General features: G+C 40.1%; 2 protein-coding genes across 4 annotated transcripts in view; one reads left to right on the forward strand and one right to left on the reverse strand.

Annotated features, from left to right (window-relative positions):
- The window catches only part of mgat4a (alpha-1,3-mannosyl-glycoprotein 4-beta-N-acetylglucosaminyltransferase A), a 116472-nt gene extending 106763 nt beyond the window's left edge, over positions 1-9709 (forward strand). For both annotated transcript variants that reach the window (XM_028800635.2, XM_028800633.2), the window contains exon 15: positions 1823-9709. In XM_028800635.2, coding sequence (XP_028656468.1) covers positions 1823-1849 — 27 coding nt within the window. In that variant the 3' untranslated portion in view covers positions 1850-9709. The remainder of the gene's footprint in view (positions 1-1822) is intronic.
- A 2016-nt stretch (positions 9710-11725) lies between these two features.
- unc50 (unc-50 homolog (C. elegans)) lies at positions 11726-22299 on the reverse strand. Of its 2 annotated transcripts, none has more exons than XM_028800642.2 (6): positions 22177-22299; positions 18906-19186; positions 18363-18483; positions 16481-16620; positions 13797-13904; positions 11726-12156 (listed from the first exon to the last, which is right to left on the reverse strand). In XM_028800642.2, exons 2-6 carry the CDS (start codon positions 19183-19185, stop codon positions 12023-12025), a joined length of 783 nt encoding a protein of 260 aa, XP_028656475.1. In that variant the 5' UTR covers position 19186; positions 22177-22299; the 3' UTR covers positions 11726-12022. The 2 variants fall into 2 exon arrangements, with proteins under 2 accessions (XP_028656475.1, XP_028656474.1); XM_028800641.2 differs by lacking the exon at positions 22177-22299 and adding an exon at positions 21919-22066.
- Positions 22300-22311: the final 12 nt, after the last annotated feature.

Genomic DNA, 22311 nt, shown 5'->3' on the forward strand with positions numbered 1-22311 from the left:
AACACAAAACTGGTGACCTGGTAAGTGGGCACATCCCCTTTGGCTACATGAATTATGTTTAGATCAGTTTGTGCCAATTCAGCATATTTAAAATTGGTAATGCGTATCAAGTCTCCCTAACAGAACTTGTAACAGACCAGTCGGAGTATTTTATTGTAATCCCTCTGTTACAATACACATATTGTATGTGGACGAAGTGCATCGACTCATGCCTAGTAAACATATACTGTAGGCGGGGGGCACAACAGTGTTAACTTGATTCGAGCAGCATTATTTAACGTACCGGCATCTGTGACGTAGAATCTCCATTGATCTCCAGGCCCTTCAGCACAGGTCGATAGGCCCTGATGTCAAGACCCTTCCACAGTCTGCAACAAGACTAGTGATCAGTAAGCCCTGCTGTTAGGTTAACTAAGTACTCAGTGTTGCTTTGGCTTGAATGAGAGTGCCCAGTGAGAGGCAGGTGCCAAATCCAGGGATAGGCTCTGGGCCTCAGTGTCCTGTTTGGGGGGGTATAGGTTCAAAAAAGAGAGAGAGAAGGATTAATTAATAAAGACATGCGTACCTATCCAACTTTGTGATGGTCCAGATTGGCTGAAGGTGCCTTAGCTATCCTTAAACCTGCAACCATCAATTACATGACTGGCATGTGCCAAGCAAATGAGGACACAAACAGGCAAAAGGTAGGTGCAAAGTGTTCGGTGTTTTTATTTCCAAATTCAGAGAGGGAGCAAGCGGTGTAGGTACTCCTTCCATTATAAATAAATGCATATTCTCCATAAAACAGTGTCTTTTGTGAAGGATAAAAAGTCAGATAAATAAATAATAAATATATAGAAACACCGTCAGGACTTTTTCTTTAAAATCCTTTCTGAGCCTTGGTGCATCAGTTTAAAATCACATCCCTGCTGTTCACCCCATTGGATCTTCTCAGCCTGCAGAGACGTTCACCGGCAAGAGCAGTTAACCTTCCAATGGCTCTCACCCCAGTCACCTCCGTTGGCCTCCATTGAGGTGCCCCAAGCCGGACTCGTGTCCATTGCCATCTTCCCTCAGCATTCTCAGGGACCCATGAGCCCAGTTCTGTCTCCTGTCCGCCAGCAATGCACGGCCTTCAGGTGGGAGCCCACTTGGAGCAGGTGGTCACTTCTGCTCACTCTCCTTCAAGTGCCAGCTGCTCACTCCTTTTAGGGCCTCTTGCCTCCATGCTTTTGCACACACTCTCTCAATCCTGACACCTCCTTCTCCTCTTAAGCTTTGTTCTTTCATTTTCTTTTTTCTCCTCTGCTCAGGCTCACCCCTTATACCTCCATTGGTGGAGCATTCGCTTTACCTGAAAGCTGCGGAGTGCTGATGTGTAGCAGCTGACTATTTAAGCAGAAAAAGTCATCGTAGTCATCATGCACACTCCACAGCCACCCAACTCTGCAGCCTTTAACCTTGTGCTGTCACACACTGTTGTTTCACCACAAACCTACTTTTCTCTTTTTCAGATTTAATCATTTTTTAGGTTTTTTTTTGAGGATTTGTTTGTTTGGAGGTTGTGTGTTACAATCCACAGATACTGGAAATCCAAATCTGATTTGATGTGCCTTGGTTTTAGGATGCTGGGCCAAAACATGAACATTTTGAAAGAATGTGTACTGAAAATTCTTGTAAGTGGTGCTTTTCAGAATTAAAATGTCTCACACTTGCTGTGTAGGCGCCGAAGGGGGGCGGGCCATCAGACTAGAATCACAGAGAGCATGTTTAATATGACGCTTGTCGATAAAACTTCACTGAGCCGTTCTCACTAATCTGCACATCTGCTCTCTCTTTACAGATTCACATTAAAAAAGCTGCAGGCTAATTTGCTTTAGTGGTAAGTGTTATGCCTCCAGATCCTGCCGAACACAGAGAGACCACCTACAAAAGAACAAGGCTGGTGTGCTGGCTTGAAGTGGTGTGTTCTCTTGACTCTACCTCGTGCAACTACTGTATCAACGGTCATCATTCTACTCCAGTGAAGTAGGAAGAAGAATTCTGGGAATTATATGAAAACAATAAACTCAGCAGTATTTTTTTTCCCATTGCAGACCCCTTTAGTTTACTGCCCTACACAAAATTAAATTGTTGGCAATATAAAAGAATCCGTTTTAACTGTCGAGTAAAGTTTAGGTGGCCACTCCTCACAGGTGCTGGACGAGTATTTTTTCTATCTTCGGGGGTTTACTGAAAGAATGTCACAAACTTTGACCTGATTGTACACACTCATGACTTCATTGTGATAGGTCACATCATTATATGACTAATATTTAAGTATACTCAAGTCGTAATAAACCTCTTGTGCTAACAGTTGAGAAGTGAAGGAGAACCTTATAGGTCATGTGCTATGGTAGCCATTTTAGTTAATTTCCAACTCACTTCTGTTCCGTGACCATTGGGCTCATTGATCCTAAACCTTTTTAGCATAAATACACACAACGTTAACTACAGCAAGGGTATCCGATTCATTTCTTGCAGATTGTTGTTTCGGCCAGATTCTTAAATTGGAGTTAGTTGTCTTTACTTTTTACTGAATTTCCTATTTTATTTAGACTGATTCTAGCAAATTCTAAATTTATAACAAGGGTAAATCAAAAAGTAAAATTACGCCGTAGTTGCAGCGGTTGAAAGCCAACACAATACGAACACATTTGCAAAGGCTTATGGGTAATTTGAATACGTACAGCACAGTCTAGTTTAGTGGAAGCCAAGATCACATTAACATGGGCGATCTACTGCAGGATTGCACCATTATTGAACAATGTGGTGCAGGCGAGGGAGTGATACCTGTTGAAATTTATCAGAGGATGTTGACTTGTGCAGATTAATAAGCTGTTTGGGTTCTCCTCTCGTACAGACTTTATGGTACCCCAAGTCATCATGCACTTTGACTTCCAGATCCCTAAATAATGAAAGCATTCGCCTTGTAGGTGTGGCCTTGTGTGTGATGCTGATGGCTGACCAGATGAAGATGTGTTGGTTACCATTGAGATTTTTTGGGCAGAGGGAGTGAAACCTGCTGAAATTCACCAATGGATGTTGGTTCAGTACGGAAATTAAAAAAGAAGGACTTAACAAAAAGCTTATGAATGGGTAAAAAGATTTAAGTTGGCAAGAACAATTGGAACCAACCAAGCTCGATATGATCGCCATCAGCATTGTGCACACAAGCCCACATTGACATGGAGAAGGCCTTCATCAGTTTGTCCACTGTTGTTGCACATTTGGATATCAGCTATGGATCCCGTGCACGGTGACTTGGGGGTACTGTAAAGATTGTGCAAGATGGGCACTGAAACAGCTTACTGATCAGCACAGGTCCACATCCTTTGGTGAACTGCAGCAGGTTTCACCCCCTCTGCTCAAGATTCTCACTTCAGCAATGGTGCAATCCCGCAGTGGAGTGTCCATGTTCATTTGACCTTGGCTTCCACTAGACTAACAGGAGAGCGCTGCACTGTGTATGTTCAAACTACCCATAAGCCATTGCAAACGTGTTGTATTGTGTCACCTTCTATCCGAGGTGGTTGCCATATAATTTTCAAATTGCCTTTACTTTTTGCTTTACCCTTACAGAGGCTCCTTTTCCATGAGTGTTCTCAAAATGTTTTGAGGAGCAGATCTGTACGTTTCAGTCCTTCTCTTCCCTTTATTTCTGAATTTTTGTACTGACAGATCTTTGGAGGATACGGGTATCTGTTGCTCATCTTGTTGTTTATATCTCTTTCTTAATTGTCCATTGGTTAAGAAAGAGAAGAAGCAAATGGCCGTCCTCAGCTGTAATTAAGCTGAAACGGCTCCATTTGCAGCAATAATTAACAAAACTGGACAACAAAAAAATTGAAATTGAACTTGACAACTCAATTACTGTTTTGTGGGGATTGTGAATTTATAAAAATAAGGCAAGTGCCTAACAATCCAATTAATTTACGCATTTCCTTGGTATCCTAAGACAATGAAACGTGGCTTTTTGGACTATGGTGTAAATCTAGATTGCCCCTAAATTGTCACGTGTGCAAGTCAAGTCAAGCGCTGCCATTTGTACCCTGGGTCTCCAGCCCTCAGGTTGTGCTGAATTCAGCTGCAGCTTTGCACGCGTGACCCTGAGATGGTCCGTATGTTCTGTTGATGAAGCCATCTCAAACAACAGAGCAGATGATGCTTGAAAATGAACACGCACATTTTATTTTTTTTTAGCCTTTGCTCCCTCACTTGTTCATTTTCTCTGCCCGCTTATTGTAATGCAGGGCTGTGGGGAGCTCAACAGTATTATGGCAACCTTTGACTGCAAGGCAGGAGGCGACGCAATCCGTCAGGGTGCACAGGACCACTTTACCAATATGGAGGCTGACCAGAGTGTATGTGCGAGACCAGTCACTTGACCTGAGCTCGGAGGCTGGGTGCACATTTTTTAATAGAGAGGACAAAACAATGTACTGGTTGTTTGACCTTTTTGATGGCATTCAGCATATCTGAAGAATAATCTGAGAGATCTGGTACAGATTGTGGGGGGCAATTTGGAAAATGTTAATCACTTTTATGAATTGTTTTCCAGAACTTTTGCTGATCCAAGGCTCACCTTGCATATAAATATACATAATATGTACTGCGTTTTATAAAAAGCCAAGGCCGCCAAATCTAGCCACTTAAGAAATAGTAAGGGCACTGCACACTGGGGAACAGAATCCAACATGGGAATGAAATCTGACGGCCAACATACACTCCCGCATGTTTTAGAGTAGGGAGGTACGTGGATTAGTGTGACGATTGGCAGCCCTGTTGTTGTTGCTCACGTGATACGATGTACAGTCCAGGCTTGAACAGAATTATCTTTTTTTACACATTCTTCATGACTATTAAGGCTGTGATCAGCTGCACTTTTTACATAATCTTAGCAAGTTGTCGGCAGTTGTGTCACACTCCTGTGACGGCCCGTTGTGTAGTCTGACATACTCAGTGACTTCAGTCCAACCAGGCCGCGACTCGCTCTGAGAATATCAAAGCGCTTTGATTTGTCTTTAGTTGTAGGAGTGGGCTGTGTGTGCGAGCATGAGAGCTGACAACCAATGAACGCTCGCCCAGACGCACACTTACATAGAACAGTATTTTTCCCCAGGGCTTTTTACAGAAGTGCTTTAAATTAAATAAATAAATACATAAATATGTAGATAAGTAAGTGAATAATAAAAAACAATTACACACACACCAGAATGACTATAATGACAGAAAATTAAAAAGTCCCAGTGAGGCATTATGCAGACACATTGCTGTTGGTGTGATGGAGCCCCAGTTGCATTTCTTGACAAAGTTCTGCTTAATAATTCATTGGCTCAAACTCCTCAGTGTTGGTGTGTCTGAGAGAGGATGTCCAGCTTTGTTCATAATGGCATTCAGTTTTGTTGTAATTCTCTGTTACTGGTCCAGCACACCATAGCGTAGAACATCACCCTGGCCATCTCAGAGTTAGAGGAGATGTGAAGGATGTCCTAAGTAAGAACGGCCTGCTCTGCCCTTTCTTTCCTCTGTGTTCCGTGACCAGTCCAACCTGTCATTAATAAGGATCCCTAAGCACTTGTAGGAGTGGACCACCTCTACATCCATTCCTTGAACAGTGACAGGACATAGAGGCCCTTTGGTGCGGTGAAAGTCAATATCTAGCTCCTTGGTTATGTTGATGTTAAGATACAGGCAATTCTCTTTGCATCAAGAAACAAAGTTCTCAACCTGACTCCTATACTCTGTCCCATCCCCTTTATGAATTCACTCCATATGTGCAGGGTCATCTGAGAATTTCTGCAAGTGACATGACCTGGTCTTATATTTGTAGTCGTAGGTGGACAGAGTGAGGAGAAAATGAGACAGGACTATTCCTTGTGATGCACCAGTGTTGCTCACATTCATATCAGAAACACAGTCCTTCAGGCTCACAAACTGTGGTCTGCCCGAAAGTCCATAATCTAGGACACCACAGGCTCATCCACCTGTATGTCTTTTAAGCTTACCCCTTAAAGGGGATGGTTGGATGGTGTTGAAGGTGCTGGAGAAATAAAAAATAACCCTTACAGTGCTGCCATCTTTGTCCAGGTGAGAATAAGCCTTGTGGTGCAATTAGATATTTGCATCCTACACTTCAATCTTTGACCAATAGGCAAACTGTAGTGAGTCTAGGTGGTCTACCAAAAGAGAACTCATATAGTTCAAGACTAGTCTCTCAAAGGTCTTCATGATGTGAGGTGTATGTGCCACTGGTCTGTAGTCATTAGGTGAAGAGGCACCTGCCTTCTTTGGAACAGGAACAATGTAGGATGTTTTCCACAGCAGTGGTACTTTCTGAAGCCTTAGGGAAAGACTGAACAGATGACAGAGGACACCACAGTGTTGGTCAGAACATCAGCCTTAAGAACTTGAGGATTGGCTCCATCTGGTCCTGTAGCTTTTCCTGTGTGTAGCTCCCTCAATTGTCTCCTTACTTGGTCTTCAGTTATGGATAGTCCTCACTAATGGTCAGAAGTGGACTTATCACTGGCAGTTCCAGTTGATGTGGTAGGGGAGACTGGTCATTGGGAGAAGGTGGCAGTGGGATGGAAAATCTATTAAAAAATTGGTTCAGGTCATTAGCTTTGTCCACTTTTACCTTATGGCACCTGAGCCCTGGATTGTTTGTGCCCAGTAATTATACCCAGTCCATTCCAGATATCCTTCATTATATTCTGAGTGAGTTTGTTTTCTATTTTCACTTTGTAAGCTTCCTTTCCTTCACTCAGCTTTTTCTTTAGCACACAGTGTATGTCCTTCAGAGCCCCTTTGTCACTGGATATGAATGCTGTGTTCTTCTCATTCAGGAGACCTTTTAGCTCCTTAGTAATCCAGGGTGTGTTGTTTGGAAAGCAACACACTGTCTTTATGGGTACCACAATGTCGACACAGAAGTTTATATAGTCTGTGATGCAGTGACAGAGTCCCTCAATATCGTTCCCATGTGACTCGCATGTCATTTCCCAGTTTGTCATTTGCAAGCAGTCATTCAAAGCCATTGCAGCCTCCAGGCTTCACTTCCTTACTATTCTGGTGGTAGCAGGTTGCCGTCTAATAACAGGCTTGTAGTTGGGAATAAGATGAATCAGGTTGAGGTCAGATTTGCGTAAATCAAGCTGTGGAGCATGCACTGGTACAGTGCGTTGCCGCACCCACTGCACGACAAAACAACTTGGGATCCCTGTTGGCAACACCCCAAGCAGACACACAGTCCAGTCCCACCCTCCGGAAATGACCCTCTATCTGCCGCAGCCAGGTGTTATGTGGGCGACCCCTTGGCCTGGTCCAGCCACTCGGGTCCCCAACAATGAGGATCTTACGAGCTGGATCACCCTCAGGGAAACGCACCACGTGGCTGTAGTGCCGTAACTGAGGCTCCCTCACAATGCAGGTAATGTGCCTCATTCGGGACTCCATGAGCAACCGCTCATTCGACACAAAGTCAAGCCAACGGTACCCAAGGATTTACCGGAGAGACACAATACCAAAGGAGTCTAGTCTTCGTCTCAGGTCACTGGATAGCATCCATGGCTCGCAACCATATAGCAAGACAGGAAGCACCAGGACTCTAAAGACTTAGACCTTCGTCCTTTTGCATAGATATCGGGAGCACCACACACCCCTTTCCTCATGAGCCCCCCCCCCTTGCTCTCACAATTCGTCTACTGCCTTCATAGGAAGTGTCACCAAAGACATGAATGTCACTGCCAAGGTAAGTAAACCCCTCGACAAGGTCGACACTCTCTCCGCAAACAGACAAATTGCTGATGGCTGTGCCCAAGAGGTCATTAAAGGCCTGGATCTTGGTTTTTATCCAGGACACTCACAAGCCCAGACACTCAGACTCCTCGCTCAGTCTCTCAAGTGCCCCGATCAGAGCCTCCATTGACTCTGCAAAGATCACAGCATCGTCAGCAAAGTCAAGATCAGTGAATCTTTCTTCACCAACAGATGCCCCACAGCCTCTGGACCCCACGACCTTGCCCAACACCCACCCACAACCCTGAGGAACCCCAGAATCAACTGGGAAAAACGCAGAGGTTCTGCCTCCACTCTGCACAGTACCTACAGTACCAGTGTACAGGCCGGCCATGATATCTAGCAACCTCGAGGGGATCCCGCGAACCCTCAGGATGTCCCACTGGGCAGCTCGATCAACTGAGTCGAATGCTTTGCGAAAATCGACAAAGGCTGCAAAGAAACTTTGCCGATATTCACGTTTGCGCTCCATGAGAACCCTCAGTGCCAGGATGCGGTCGATGGTAGACTTCTTAGGCGTAAATTGAAGACCTTCCGTCTGGAATGTTTGCTTTCAGTGCTGGATTGACACTGTGGCGCAGACCGTCCAAGGCCTTGACGTGGTTGCCGTGAGGGCCGATAAAAATGAACTTGAGCTCAGGTGTGTTTCTGAAATGAAATTTGGATTTGCTTATCATTCCAATCTCGGGCCTCTGCGCGTTACTTCAAACATGGCTGCCAGCAGACCCTCTCCAGTCACAGCTGCTGGGCCTTCTGAGACGAGACTCGGCCCTGGTCTCCAATCCGCTTCCTCTGTACGGTCTGGTAAGCACAATGGGTACAATGGCAGTGACTGAGCTGAGGGCTTTGCCCACCACTGGTTTCCAGTTGCAGCTATAGTAAAATGTTTCTATTAACTTTTCTTCTATACTGTAAATAAGCTTCAAAGTGTATAATACAAAAGATACAGATGACTTAATTTATTTAAAATATAAAACCAATGATTCCTCATTTTCTGTAATTTTGACAGATTATTTTATATACATGAATGAATGAATGAATGAATATATAACTTTAAAATGTTTCACCGAACTGAAGCTTGGTGCCCCTCTGCTACACAGTTCTGAAGGCATATTTAAAAACACGTGCCTTAACTGTCCGGCTAATGAGATATGGCGGTGTGCAGTCCGAGTCTGGCACACACCCCCTTGAGCCTGAAACGTAACATGCATCTGATTTAAATATAATAATGGATTATACAGTACTTGGTGGTTAGTTGCATATTCTATTTGAAGAAAACAAAAAAACCTGCTTGATATGTCCTCACGGTATTTATGATAAGCAGTTTTAGACTCGGGATATTTGTAACACACCTTTGTACATTTTGGTGGAGTCGACTGCCATTCTTTGTGCATCGCCGTTTCTGTCGGTTCTGCTGAAGGCCCCGCCGTGTTTACACTCTGTACATACGCTAGCCACAAGGTGGACTTTTCTACCACATATTAGGTGAACGATAAGCTTTTCAATTTCTATTTCTTACCTTCATGTCTTTATTCAGCAAAACAAGGATAATTTTAACCCTTCGTTTCCTGCTTTTTGGATTGGGCAGGAAAAAAATTATAGAAACCCTTTGCATCTTGGGTAACTTGATTTCATTGGTTTAGATGGCTGGCAGCCTGCTCTAGAACAGAATTAATAAATGTCCGCTTTTTATTTTTTCCACAGTTTCTTCATACTGCCTGAACTCCTTTGTACAAAGTGTTTTTTGTTTCTTTTTGGTAAATTTGTAAATATTATTGGAAAAACTGCTGCTATAATATCATAATATATGGGTCATGTGCCTTTCATCAACTTGTGTTGTCAAGGTGCCATATGTTAACTTGTACTTTATTAAAATATAAGGTGACCTTAACCGTCTTGCTGGTGAATGCTTGCTTTTTTGTTCATATAATCTCTCATTTTAATTACTTGATGCTTTATATATAAAATTTACTCCAAAAAAATGTCTCAAATATATGAATTAAACAACTTATAACATAAATGATAACACTCTTAAGGTTTATCATGTCATTTTCTAACCTGCTTGATCCAGGGTCATTTTTGGGGGTTGGTGCTGCAGCCTTTCCCAGCCAGCAAATGCAAACCCAGGTGTCCTAATGTGAGGCAGCAGCGCTACCACCGCGCCGGCCTCTCTTAAGGTTTAGGTGTTGAAATATTCTCAACAAATCCATGACGCACAGGCCTTTATCCCATATGTACCCATACGTACGTAATGGACTGGCTTAAATATATTATTTACAGTAAAGACAATACTAGCAAAATGAAGTGATGTCAACTATAATATTTAAAACCAGTTAGTCTTTCATATAAAACTGTTGCCATTCCAGTTGTGTGTGAATGTTAGTTATGTGGACTCCACGCACAGTCACCCCTGCATTTACACACGTGTTGAGTGGCTTGTAACAAGTCTTTATTTATTTTTTCTTGGTATTGGTAGTTCTTGTCATGAACGGGTTGAATTGTCTCCCTCCTGTAAGTGAGACCAGAGATGGAGCCCATTTGGTGCCCTTGCACCAGGCACTACAATCATATCTGAGGGGTTGGGATGGGGGCACAATTGGGAACTTGTTAGGGGCACATTTCACACAAATGTTAGATGGGCATGCAGCACTGTGTGTGAAGAAAGCTTTTCTAAGTAAAGTGGATGGAGGAGGTTGTTGGGCTGAATGGCCTCAATGCTACTTCTGCGTATTTCTATTGGACTTGTCCCGCCAAGAGCTGTGTACAGAGCTGCTGCATCACTCAAATGTAGCAATTTGGACTGTAGATGGTATTTTTTCATGTCGTTAGCTACTTTGGGCCGAGTCCTCCACTCCTGTGCGTGTACAATATTTTTGAATCATTACCAATAATTTGTTTGGAAATGGGAGTGTTTGCTTTTACTCTTCTTATTGATAAAGTTTCTCGATAATGAACAATCTTTATTGTGGGGTGTGACTGAAGTGACTTGTCCCTTGAGCCAGTCCACAGTCGTGTGTTCACCTTGCCAAGGCAGCCCGTTGGTATACATGATGGCTTATGTTACGTCAGCCGTGTCATTAACTCCCCACCACACAAGAGGGGCTGCCATATGTGTCATTCTCTCCACGTCATACTTCTCAAACAACTGACTGATGTCCTTGTATTTTAACTTTGAATGTTTTAAACACATTAGAAATGTACAGAATACATACAAGTGCACACTCTCTATTATGAATTCAAGCAGTGTCACTGATTTTCTGACCATCTCATTTCTTTCTTTTCAAGTTAACATACAAACCAATTCACCGCAATGACAGACACAGCCGCTTGAAGTCCTGATGGCCTTGTCTGGTGGCCAGCGCTCTCCAAGAGGTTTACCAGCAGACTATGAACTCTCTCAGCGGCTGTTCTATCACAGTTCACGATGAATTTAAATTAGATAACCCCCCCCCCCCCATTTTATCCATATTGCTAACATCGGTTACTTGTTTATCATACTGTTAAAAAAAAAAAAAAAAAAAAACGAGATTTTCAGTTATCTGATTTTATTTTATTTAAGTCACCTTTTAACAAGATTTTTTTTTTAGTTTTTTTTATTAGGAAAAGTATCCCAATGCAAACCTTAACAGTCGCGTTGTGTACAAGATGCTCATTTAGCACCACGGACACACCAGGCTCAGGCACAACAGCCTGAATTGAGGAGGAAGACGAGCAGATGAAGAGTTATGGCTTGTCTAGCGGAACCTAAAATACAAATTCAAGGTGGCACAAAATATTATTATAGCACCAATTAGCGGTTCCTTTTATGTGCTTTAAATGTGTATTTACACAGCAGTGACAACAATACTGTGCAACCCCACTCACCGAACTCCCATGGACTGCATGTAATACCATCACAGTATGCCACATACTAGTCACATGTATTTTTATTCAAATTAAAAATGTGACTGACAGGAATGTACAGTGTCAATTATAGTACACTAATTACAAGGGATAATATATTAATCTGAGCCACTCAAGTCCAAAACCATACAAAATGTCCTTATCATACCAGTATCCCAAATACATTTACAGTGAAAACAATCCAATATGTATATAATATACAGAGATATCTACAAGATTTACAGGAAGGGCAGACCCCTGCTGCTAAAAAATCTCTTAAAGCAGCACTTAGTTCTGAAGTCAAAGACGTCTTTTGATTCTTCTATACTCGGATGCGATAGAAGTTACAAAGTGCAGCAGTGAAGTTCCATCTCAGCCCAAAGGCAATGAAATACACCAAAACCAGCAGGGCAAAGGGGTACAAGAGGATGACCGTGTTCTTCAGGAATGGTAATGCTTCAAAAAATAAATAAATAAAAAGGATATCAGACAAATACAATGGTAATCGAAAAAGTTTACAGTGTAAATTACTGTCCTCTCGAGGTAACCAACATAAATGCTGTTATGTGATATTCACTTCAACCATACGTGGTGCTTTTTGGGCCGTTGGATGTCAATAAATTTAAATGTGTGGGGATACCAACTGAAACGTCCGTAGACAAAGATACTGAAGCACAGACAGCAACAAAAAAATGCAAGGAGGCCAACATAATAGAAATATAGCCATCAACTTAATCTCAGTGATCATAGAGATGTACAGTATGTCTGTATAAATGAACCAAACTTTGCATAATGCGCAGATAAGAAAACAGCTACGGCAGTCCTTAAATACTGTCATGCATTTCAGTTTTAAATGAACTTGCTTACTGTAACTGTGACCAGTAAGATCCACCGATTAACAAGATACAGTGGGGGGAAATAAGTGTTTGATCCCCTACAACCCAGCCAGAATTCTGGCTCAAGAAGGCACGTGTAGAGGCCTGGATGTTCACTGGCAGACTTCGACGGACCTGTACTTGTGCCTTCTTGAGCAGGGGGACACTTTTGGGTGCTGCAAGATGTCAATCCATTAAGGCGTAGTGTGCTACCAAAGGTGTTCTTGGCGACTGTGCTCCCAACTGCCTTCAGATCATTAACAAGCTTCTCCCGTGTAGGTTTGGGCTGATCCCTCACGTTTCTCCTGATCATCCTCGCCCCATGAGACAAGATCTTGCATGGAGCTCCAGACTGAGGGCGATTGATGGTCTTTTTATATTTCTTCCATCTAAGAATAATGGCACCAACAGTTGTCACCTTCTCACCAAGCTTCTTGCTGAAGGTCTTGTAGCCCACTCCAGGCTTGAGCAGGTCTACAATCTTGTCCCTTCGACAGCTCTCTGGTGTTGCCCATGGTGGTGGAGAGGTTGGAATGGAAGAAACTGATTCTGTGGACATTTGTGCTTTATACACATAATGAGCAGAGATCAGGAGTATCTGTTATAGATTGATTGATTGATTGATTGATTGGCAGTGTGCCCACGTGGCACACAGATTACAGTCTGTGAGAGTCAGAATTCTGGCTGGGTTGTAGGGGATCAAACACTTGTTTCACTTAATGACATGCAAATCAATTTATAACTTTTATGTAATGTGTTTTTTCTGGATTCTTGGTTGATATTCTGTCTCTCTCCATTAAAATGAAACTACCATAACAATTAGAGACTGTTCATTTCTTTATAAGTGAGCAAACTTACAAATACAACAGGGGATCAAATACTTATTTCCCTCACTGTATGCAGCCTCCTTAGCATTATGTTTATCCCAAAGAAACAAGCTGAAAACATTGAACCCCCCAGAAGTCTTTATAGCCCCCTTTTCAGTGTTGTCTGATAACCTGCTCAACTATAATAGATCTAAATCACATATTAGCACACAGAAATATATACAAAGTCCACATTTTACAGGCCAATGTACCATCTACAATTGTCAAAGAGGCCAAAGTAACCAAGAAGCTGACACGCTTAAAGGGGCTCAATGGCCCTTCTCTTAATCATTTGTTGTGTATTGTTTCACATTTGTTTTAAATACAGCGTAAAGCCCAGTAGTATCATTCTTACCACTATATCCAAGAAAAGTTATATAGATGTAGTAGCCCACTGCAATAAGCCAAAGGGTGTTTCCCACAAAGCTTCCAAGGAACCATTCATCCGTTATAAATACAATATCTGGAAAGGAAAACGAGAGACTGTGTCATTAAAAAGTGTAATCTGCGCAGGGTCATTGTACTCCCCGCTGACCACTAGCATGCAGATTTGTCATTAATAATCACGCAAAATAGCTGTAGAGACCTTTAGAGTGTCTCTGGTTTAATTATGTTAAGGTTATTCTACAGGTGAAAAGAAGTGAACACTGAAAAACAACGCAAGACTTTCTCAACCACGATGGCTGTCCTGATAAAAAAATACTTCTAAGAGGATAAGACATAAGCCTTTACCAGTATTTATAAAAATAAAGATGGCATACAGCGGGTTAAGAAAGTATAAAGACCCCTTCACTTTCTTCACACTTTGTGCTATAGATTTAATTTTAAATGGAGATATTTATCATTTAGGCCCATCAATTTACAGCTAATAGCCCATATTGATAAAGAGAAAACATTTTCAAACAGGATTACAATTTTGAATTAACTCTCTCATTCACTCAAGTATTCAGACGTCACTGCGTCACCAAACTGTGGTCAGGTGCATCCCGTTTACTTTAATGACCCTAGAGATGCGTTTAGAACGTGATTGGAGTCCATCGGTGGCAAAATGAACTGATTGGACCTCATTTAAAAAGACACACACCTGTGTATCCCACAATGCCACACTGCATCAACAAAATGTAGTGACAAAAACCAAGTGATGACATCTGAGGAACTCTCCATAGACCTCCACATTCAAATTGTGGTGAGGCATCGATCAGGACAAGGTTATTAAACCATTTCTAAACCTTTTGAGTGCTCTCAGGAGCAGAGTGGCCTCAATAATTGTGAAATGGAAGAAGCTTAGAGCACCAGGGCTCTTGTTAAGAGTCGGTTGTCCAGCCAAACTGATTAACCAGGAAAATACGGCCTTGTTCGGGGAAGGTGACCAAGAACCCAATTGTCACTCTAACAGAGCTTCAGAAATCCTCTGCCGAGATGAGAAAACCTGGCTGATGGATGACCATCTCAGCAGCATTCCACCAATCATGCATTTATGATAGAGTGGCTAGAAAGAAGCTACTCTTGAGTAAAAGGCATATGATTGTCTAAAGCAAAATGATTATCTGGTCTGACGAGACAAAAATTGAACCTTTTGCACCCAAGTACGATGACTGGTGAAGACCAGGCCTAATACCATCCCTATGGTGAAGCATGGCAGCATAATACTATGGGGGTGCTTCTTAGCAGCAGGAACAGGGACATGGTTTAGAATTAAGGGAAGGATGAATGCAGCCATCTGCATAGAGGTCCTTGATAAAAACCTGCTTCAGAGTGCACAGAACCTCAGACTGGGATGACAGTTCACCTTTCAACACAACATTGACCCAAAGCAGGAAGCCGAGATGACACTGTAGTAGCTTTGAGACACGTCTCTGACAGTCCTTAAGTTCCCCATTAAACCCAGACTTGAACCCTACAGAACATCAGGGGAGGGACCTGAACATGACAGTTTCCAGATGTTTTCCATTCATTCTAAAAGAACTTGACAGGACCTGCTAAGAAGAATGGGATACACTGGAGGCAAGCTTGTAGAGACGTACCCAAGACAACTTGAAGAGGCTTCTACAAAGTACAGAGTTAAGGATCTGAATACTTACTGAATGAGAAATTTCTGTTTTTTAATTTTCAATAAATTTGTAAACCTTTTTGAAAACATTCTCACTTTTTCATTATGGGCAGAAATGGCAAATTTATCCATTAAAAATTAAATCAACAACACAATATTAAAGCATGCATAAAGTGAAGATTTCTGAATACTTTCTGAATCCACTGCACTGCAGGTGAGATTTTGAGGATTTTAGGGGTGATTCAATATATTGTCGTATGAACTCAGAAAAATAATGGCTGACTGATGATGTCGAAATGGTCAAGCAGTGCTCATTAATTAAAATAAAAGTTGTTTAAGCTGGAACAACAAACAACTTTAACAATTTTAAAGTGATGATATTGGATATTTATGTAATCATTGATTAATGCAAAGTTTTACATGAAATACTTTATATATATATATAAAAAAAAAAAAAAAGCTACTATGTCAGCTTCCCGGTGGCTCTGCTCAGGATAAGCAGGTTTAAAAATGGATGGGTGGATGACAGAAAGAAAATTACATTTGAACATTGTTTTATTACTTTAAATAAAATTTCTTTAAATCTTTAAAATAGAAATTAAATATCGAATCAATTAATATATTAACTTCACCAGCCACAATTATAAAATTGTACAAGCTCCCCAAATAGGTTGATATAAGTGGCACCTCTAAAGTCAGCTGTATATATAGTATGCATCATGAGAACTAAAACTAAAAAGCACAGCAGGGACTGGAATACTCAATGAAAGTAATAAGGAAATTAAAATAAGTAAATGCAAGACATGCTTGTGTAAAAGGTAACACTGCAAGAATAACATTTTCCTTAAAATTACCAGAGAACTGCAATTGTTTCTCTCATTCTTTCCACTGTTTCGTTGTACAGACTGTAAGACTACTTTAGCAAAATACAAAGGTTAAAAATATCTATATAAATGTGTTAATTTAGTTTGCAATAAAACCAAACTTACGATTGATAAAAAATGGCTGAATGAAATGCAGAATGATGAGTAGAGGGTAAAAAGCATTGAGATGCACGTCAAAAGCATATCCCCACTCCACATCATAGTCCTTGCTTTGTTGTTTCATTAGGTATTTGTTGGTAATAAACCTGGAACAAAGAGCAATTACGGTTAAAACAAAATTATTCTCATGCTCATTAGAACACTGAATTATGGATGAACAGTTGTGGCAACTTCAAAAAAAAGCGCCAAATTCATTGGTCTAATTTGCCATTGATTCAGCTTCTACATGTCCCTTAGCTACATCCATAAGAAAATAATAGCAGAACAGGGAGTTATTCAGGACAAAGCTATTTAAAGGCACTCATACCACTCAGTTTAAGGAATAAAACACAATTCTTTAAGGAGGTGGCCTAAAAAATTCTGGTCTATTTTTATTTAAGTAGCTTTAGAAACCTTCAGCATAAAAATTGTCTTGTTAATTAAATTATTATTTTTAAAACAATCAAATCTGAAAAATATTTCTGTTATCAAAAGCTTTTGACACATCTCATGGTTTTGTGGTAATTCTTGTACCACACCTACATTTAGTCTTCTTAACAATTCTTCATTTATTAGGTATATGTACTGAGGTTTTGAAGAACTTTTTGAGCATCCCTAATGAAGTAAATGTGACCATAAGACCCTTGATCATTTAATATAAATGAAAACTTCCATTGCAAAGTAAAAAGACAGCACGTTTTCTCTTCCATGTATCTGCTGTTTGAGAACAAGTTGTATTGTGTAACTATCAGCTAAACATCAAACAAATGTTTCTAATCTAATTGCTGCAATTTCAAGAAAGGTCCTGTCTTAAGCATATAAAACAGTGGACGATTCCTGTAAAATGGCAAGCATTCTTGGAGATAGACAAATATAATCCCTGCTGCCCTTGCTCATGATAACTAACACTTACACATCTGAAGTGAACAAGGACGATTGTCAGAGATTCCTCCTAGACATCATGATACTGTGCTTTTTCATGCAGATTTCATTTTCCTATTTTTAATTGGAAATATACACCGATATAAAAAGAAAGCCAAGCTTCATTTCTTTCATGTAGCATTTGGGAAAGGATGTATCTGCCTCACTAGAAATGTAATTTTCAAAGAACTGATTCTCAGAAATCCACCGATGTATACAGAGAAGAAGCAGCAGAACTTCTTGTTGCACGGAATAACTGACAGCTGGTCAATCAAAAGGCACAATAATCTCTATATGAACTGAAGGAGGAATGCAAAATTCTTTAATAAAAATAAAAAAACAAGATTCTTTAGCAAATTGGGAAAATGAGACCTAGAGCATGCAGGAGGGTCATTAAATTTTTTATCTGCACTAAGGTGCTGAATTATGGAGAAGAGTGTCAAATTTAGATTGTGAGTTTATCTTATTGTGGCAAGTTTCTAAATATTTATGAAAATAAATCAATTTGTTTTGTTGCATCATATGGAGATGGAGGTCAAGATCTGAACCTAATTATTTTAATGATATTTATTTTGAAAACATCAAAGCAAGAGGTTTCAGAAGTAACAGCTGTGTCCTTAAAGTAAGTCTATTTTTAATGGTAATTAAGACACTGCATATAATTGCTTTTTTTTCTATAATGACAAAATGACTTCAAGTAAGAGCTATTCATATAACAATACCAATAATAATACTACATAATTACTGCATTAAATAGTGTGTTTTCAAGATTATACAGTTTATACAAAAACTGAACAAAACCCCATTTCATATTTATCATGTTTTAAACTATTCTGAAAAATATATTCAAAGGTTACTTTTAGACATATTGTTGTTGAGCCTTAAACCCACTAAAAATATGAAGAAATGGGAAACTGCTGTTACTTACCACATTAAAGTAGAAATCAAAAGCCCAACACCAATGCAGTCAATGAAAACAACCCACAGAAGCAGCTTTATTGTCTGGACAAATCCCATTTCCAGTACAAAAGCAAAACCGACAGTGGAGACTACAGGGAGACAAAAACAACACTATTTATTTTAAGATTTTCTATTCAGTTTGGACTTGTATAGTGCAACAAGAATAGAAGAATGGAAGAAGTACAGTACATTAAGTAGCAGATCATTACACTTACAAATGGCTGCTTTAGTTACAACTCTATTTTTGAAGTTAGTGCACAATTTAAAGGTCTACACAGAAACATATAGCTTTTCAGCAGGTCTGTCAGGTCAGAGTTGAAGAAATGAAGAAATAATATAAACTGCTCTAGTGAATGACTATTTTCACATAACATGCATTCTTACATACCCTGGGCAAATCAAGAAATGCACACTCTTTCTCTCTTCTCAGAGTAATAGACCTTTTAGTTTATTGCAGTTTATTCTATGCTATGCATTAATCACTTAACACAAATGTGCAGTGAAAGCTTACCACAGAGCCAGATGCTAAGTAAGACTAGAAAGGCTGGATCATCTCGAGCCCACTGGTCTTTTGTCTGTTTTCTGTAATGGAAGTTTCTGTAAACTTTTTGTGGTGATGTAAAAAGGTACAGCATCTGCCACATGGCAAACTCGAAGTCCATCTGCCGAAACCTGAAGAGCCGCCGTAGATATTTGTATCTCTTTGCTCCTGCTGTGTGACGTGCAGCATCTCTAGAGTTTACAGTGCCATTTCCATGACTCTGGGGAGAATAGGTTGTGGTGGGAAGCATACTGCCAAATTTAAACATAACAAAAAAATAGTTAAAATGCAACTCTAGTTTGTGGATCATGTGCACAGCAGAGTAATTTGCTCAACTACATTGATGTCATACATACAGTGCACATACATTCTCAAACCCACCTAATCTAACTTACAGCCACATTGGGGCCAGCAGCATTGTGCACAAGGCAGGAAACAAACTGAGATGAGACACCAGTTCATCACAAGGCACACAAAGGTACATCCACACCCACAGAAATTGGGGTCAACTTGGAATTAATTATCAGTTACCAAACATGTGCATCTTTAGAGTGCAAGAGAAAAACCCATGCAAACTCCAAAAGGACAATGACCTTGAATGGGATTCAAACTCAGGACCCCAGAACCATGAGGCAGTGGTGCAAAATACTGTGCTGCCCGACATTCAATCTCTATGATATTATGTTGAATGGACCAACATTCTAAAACCTTAACTAAATCAAAAACATGAACAGAAAAAAACATCCAGATTCACACTAATGCCCAACATGCAACATCTGCAAGACCAAGTAGAAGGGATGAAAGTATTTAAAATCCCGTAGATACTACATTTTTTGTACACCAAATATTTATAACAAATGAATAAGGGAAAAATAAACAGAAAAGATGTATCATGCATTTAGGAAACTGTCTCATTAATAGTTTCAGTAACCAGTTCTATACAATTGGATGCATTTCTTGCATCCTTTAGCTATACTGTTACAGTAAACCTTAACATTGGCAATGAAGTCTCTAAATCATGGGGTGGCATCAGAGAATTATGACTTTCATAACATGAAACACAAAGCAAGTTCACAAAATGAACAAATTGAAAGAACATCTCAGCAATACCAAATTTGATTGGAAAACAAATGTATGTACAGAAATGATCTTCAGAGAAAAATTAACACAATACAAATAAACTCAAAAGAATGAGAACTTTCACTTTTCATCCATTCACTTATGCCCTTCTCTTCTTGTGGATAGTGCTGAAAAAAGTGCTATATAAATGTAATGAATTATTATTATTATTATTATTATTATACCGGAAGGTACAAAACCAAACTGTACCAAGAATTTGATTAAAATCTGTTTAGGACAGCAATAAAAATAAACACAGCAGTCAGCCTGGCAAACTGTGTTGGCGACTGGTAGAAGGAAATGAGGTACAGTCCAAAAAAAAAAAAATCCCACAATCACCGTGATAACCCACATTTACTCGTTATTCCACCAAGTTTATAACTTATTATTACTTCAGTATTACTTATTATTTCACTTCCATTCATGACAAACATGTGTCTTGCTGTGCGCTCTTTGGGTTGTCGAGGTCCATACATTGGAAAAAACTACAACAAATGAAGTAGAACTACTAGTCTTTTTACAGGGTGCCTAATGTCTGCTCATTTTCCTTTTAATCTTTTAGATTATAATAGAGCTCAAAATATACATACAAAGGGCTTTTTAAAAGTTATTCCATAGTTGAAGCAAGAACTGAAACGATCAGTTTAGCCTGTCAGACAACAACAGACAACATTACAAAAATGAATAATAAAGGAAATCAAACTATGCTACATTAACGGTGTCTCCTTAGCAAATACTCCAGAACACTGATTTAGAATGGAATGGAAAGTACAGACTGTGTCAAATAAAATATTTGCACATATGCACCAAAGCTTCCTATTTAATCACTTTATTTTTGATTTTTTTGTCCACCTTTCTGAGAATGCACTTTCATCCATCCAAACATCATTTGCTCAGTAACCAACTTTGGCCACCAGTTATGCCTGCTGCACAGAATGTGCCTCACACCTCGATGAGGAGTGGGATAAAACAAACAAAAAAGAAGAGTGTGCCCTTTCCTGGGTTGCTCCAGCCTTTCGTCCTGTGATTGCTGGGATAGGAAACACAGACCTGGATAAGCGGGTTAGGAAGATGAATGGCTACACATCATTATAAAACATAACATTCTAAAACCGGCTTAATCCAATTCAAGGTTACAGAGAATATGCATGAACACCTTCTTTTCACATCGTAATATTTTTAATGGTGACATCCTGCCGACATCACAGATTGAATGCAGATAGATAAGATATATACATAGATACTTTATTAATCCCCAAGGTGAAATTCACATGGTCATCACTACAGTGGGATGCTTGCAAATTTCATGATGATATGGTAGCAGCTTGAAAACATAAAAAAGCAACTGAGAACAGGTTAAACTATGTTACTCGTAAACTTTTAGTAAAGAATTAATGTTTATATCCCTCAACAGTTGAAACCCATGCGTAAAAAATAAATATAAAAAACCCTATGACTTTTGCTTAAATAAGAAAAAAAATCCATGCCTGCAGTAGAAGAAATAAGTCTCCAGCAAACCCTGCTTTTTTCAAATAACACATTTAAATGAAAGCCAGAAAAAAACTCCATATCTTGCACACGGAACACTAACAACTAAAATCAGGTTATTATTACCAGTTTCAACAGGCACAATAAATCAGTCACAACTAACAAATCAACAGGGGGCGGGTTAGTGAATCGATCATCTGTTGCCCCCAAATCTTCAGTAGCTAGATGTCAATAAACCGCCGCGCAAAGGCATTTAACATCATTCTCGTCCGGAGATATCGAACACACGCAGTGGCGGCCATGATCTTAACATCAACTATAACCAGTCGTCGCTCGACGAACAGGGTACACACATTCGGAGGGACTGGTGCTTTACCTGCCTTCCTAAGTGAGTGTAACAATATGCAGACACTTCACAGGCGGCGACACACTTCAGCAAGAGGATTTGCCCCTGACGTAATCGTCACTTCCTGCTCACGCATAAGATGCGTATTAAAATAAATGCTAAGACGGAATGAAAAGCAAATGAACACGCACAATTTAATGAACTGTAATACACAATTACCATTTATTAATTAATAATATAAACGTAAATTATATAAATATGTTGCTGTACTCAATTACAAGATTTTACCTGTTCTTTTAATTCGGGGAGTTTAGCGGAAATAGTTCAGCGACGATAGGTCACGCAGTTACTTCCCAGTCTATGTAAAGGTTTTTACGCCGCTCTTTCACACGTGGCAGCTTTTCCTGCTCCCGGGTAATTCTG

Source organism: Erpetoichthys calabaricus, chromosome 4 (genome assembly GCF_900747795.2).
Source record: "Erpetoichthys calabaricus chromosome 4, fErpCal1.3, whole genome shotgun sequence".
Taxonomy (NCBI): Eukaryota; Metazoa; Chordata; class Cladistia; order Polypteriformes; family Polypteridae; genus Erpetoichthys; species Erpetoichthys calabaricus.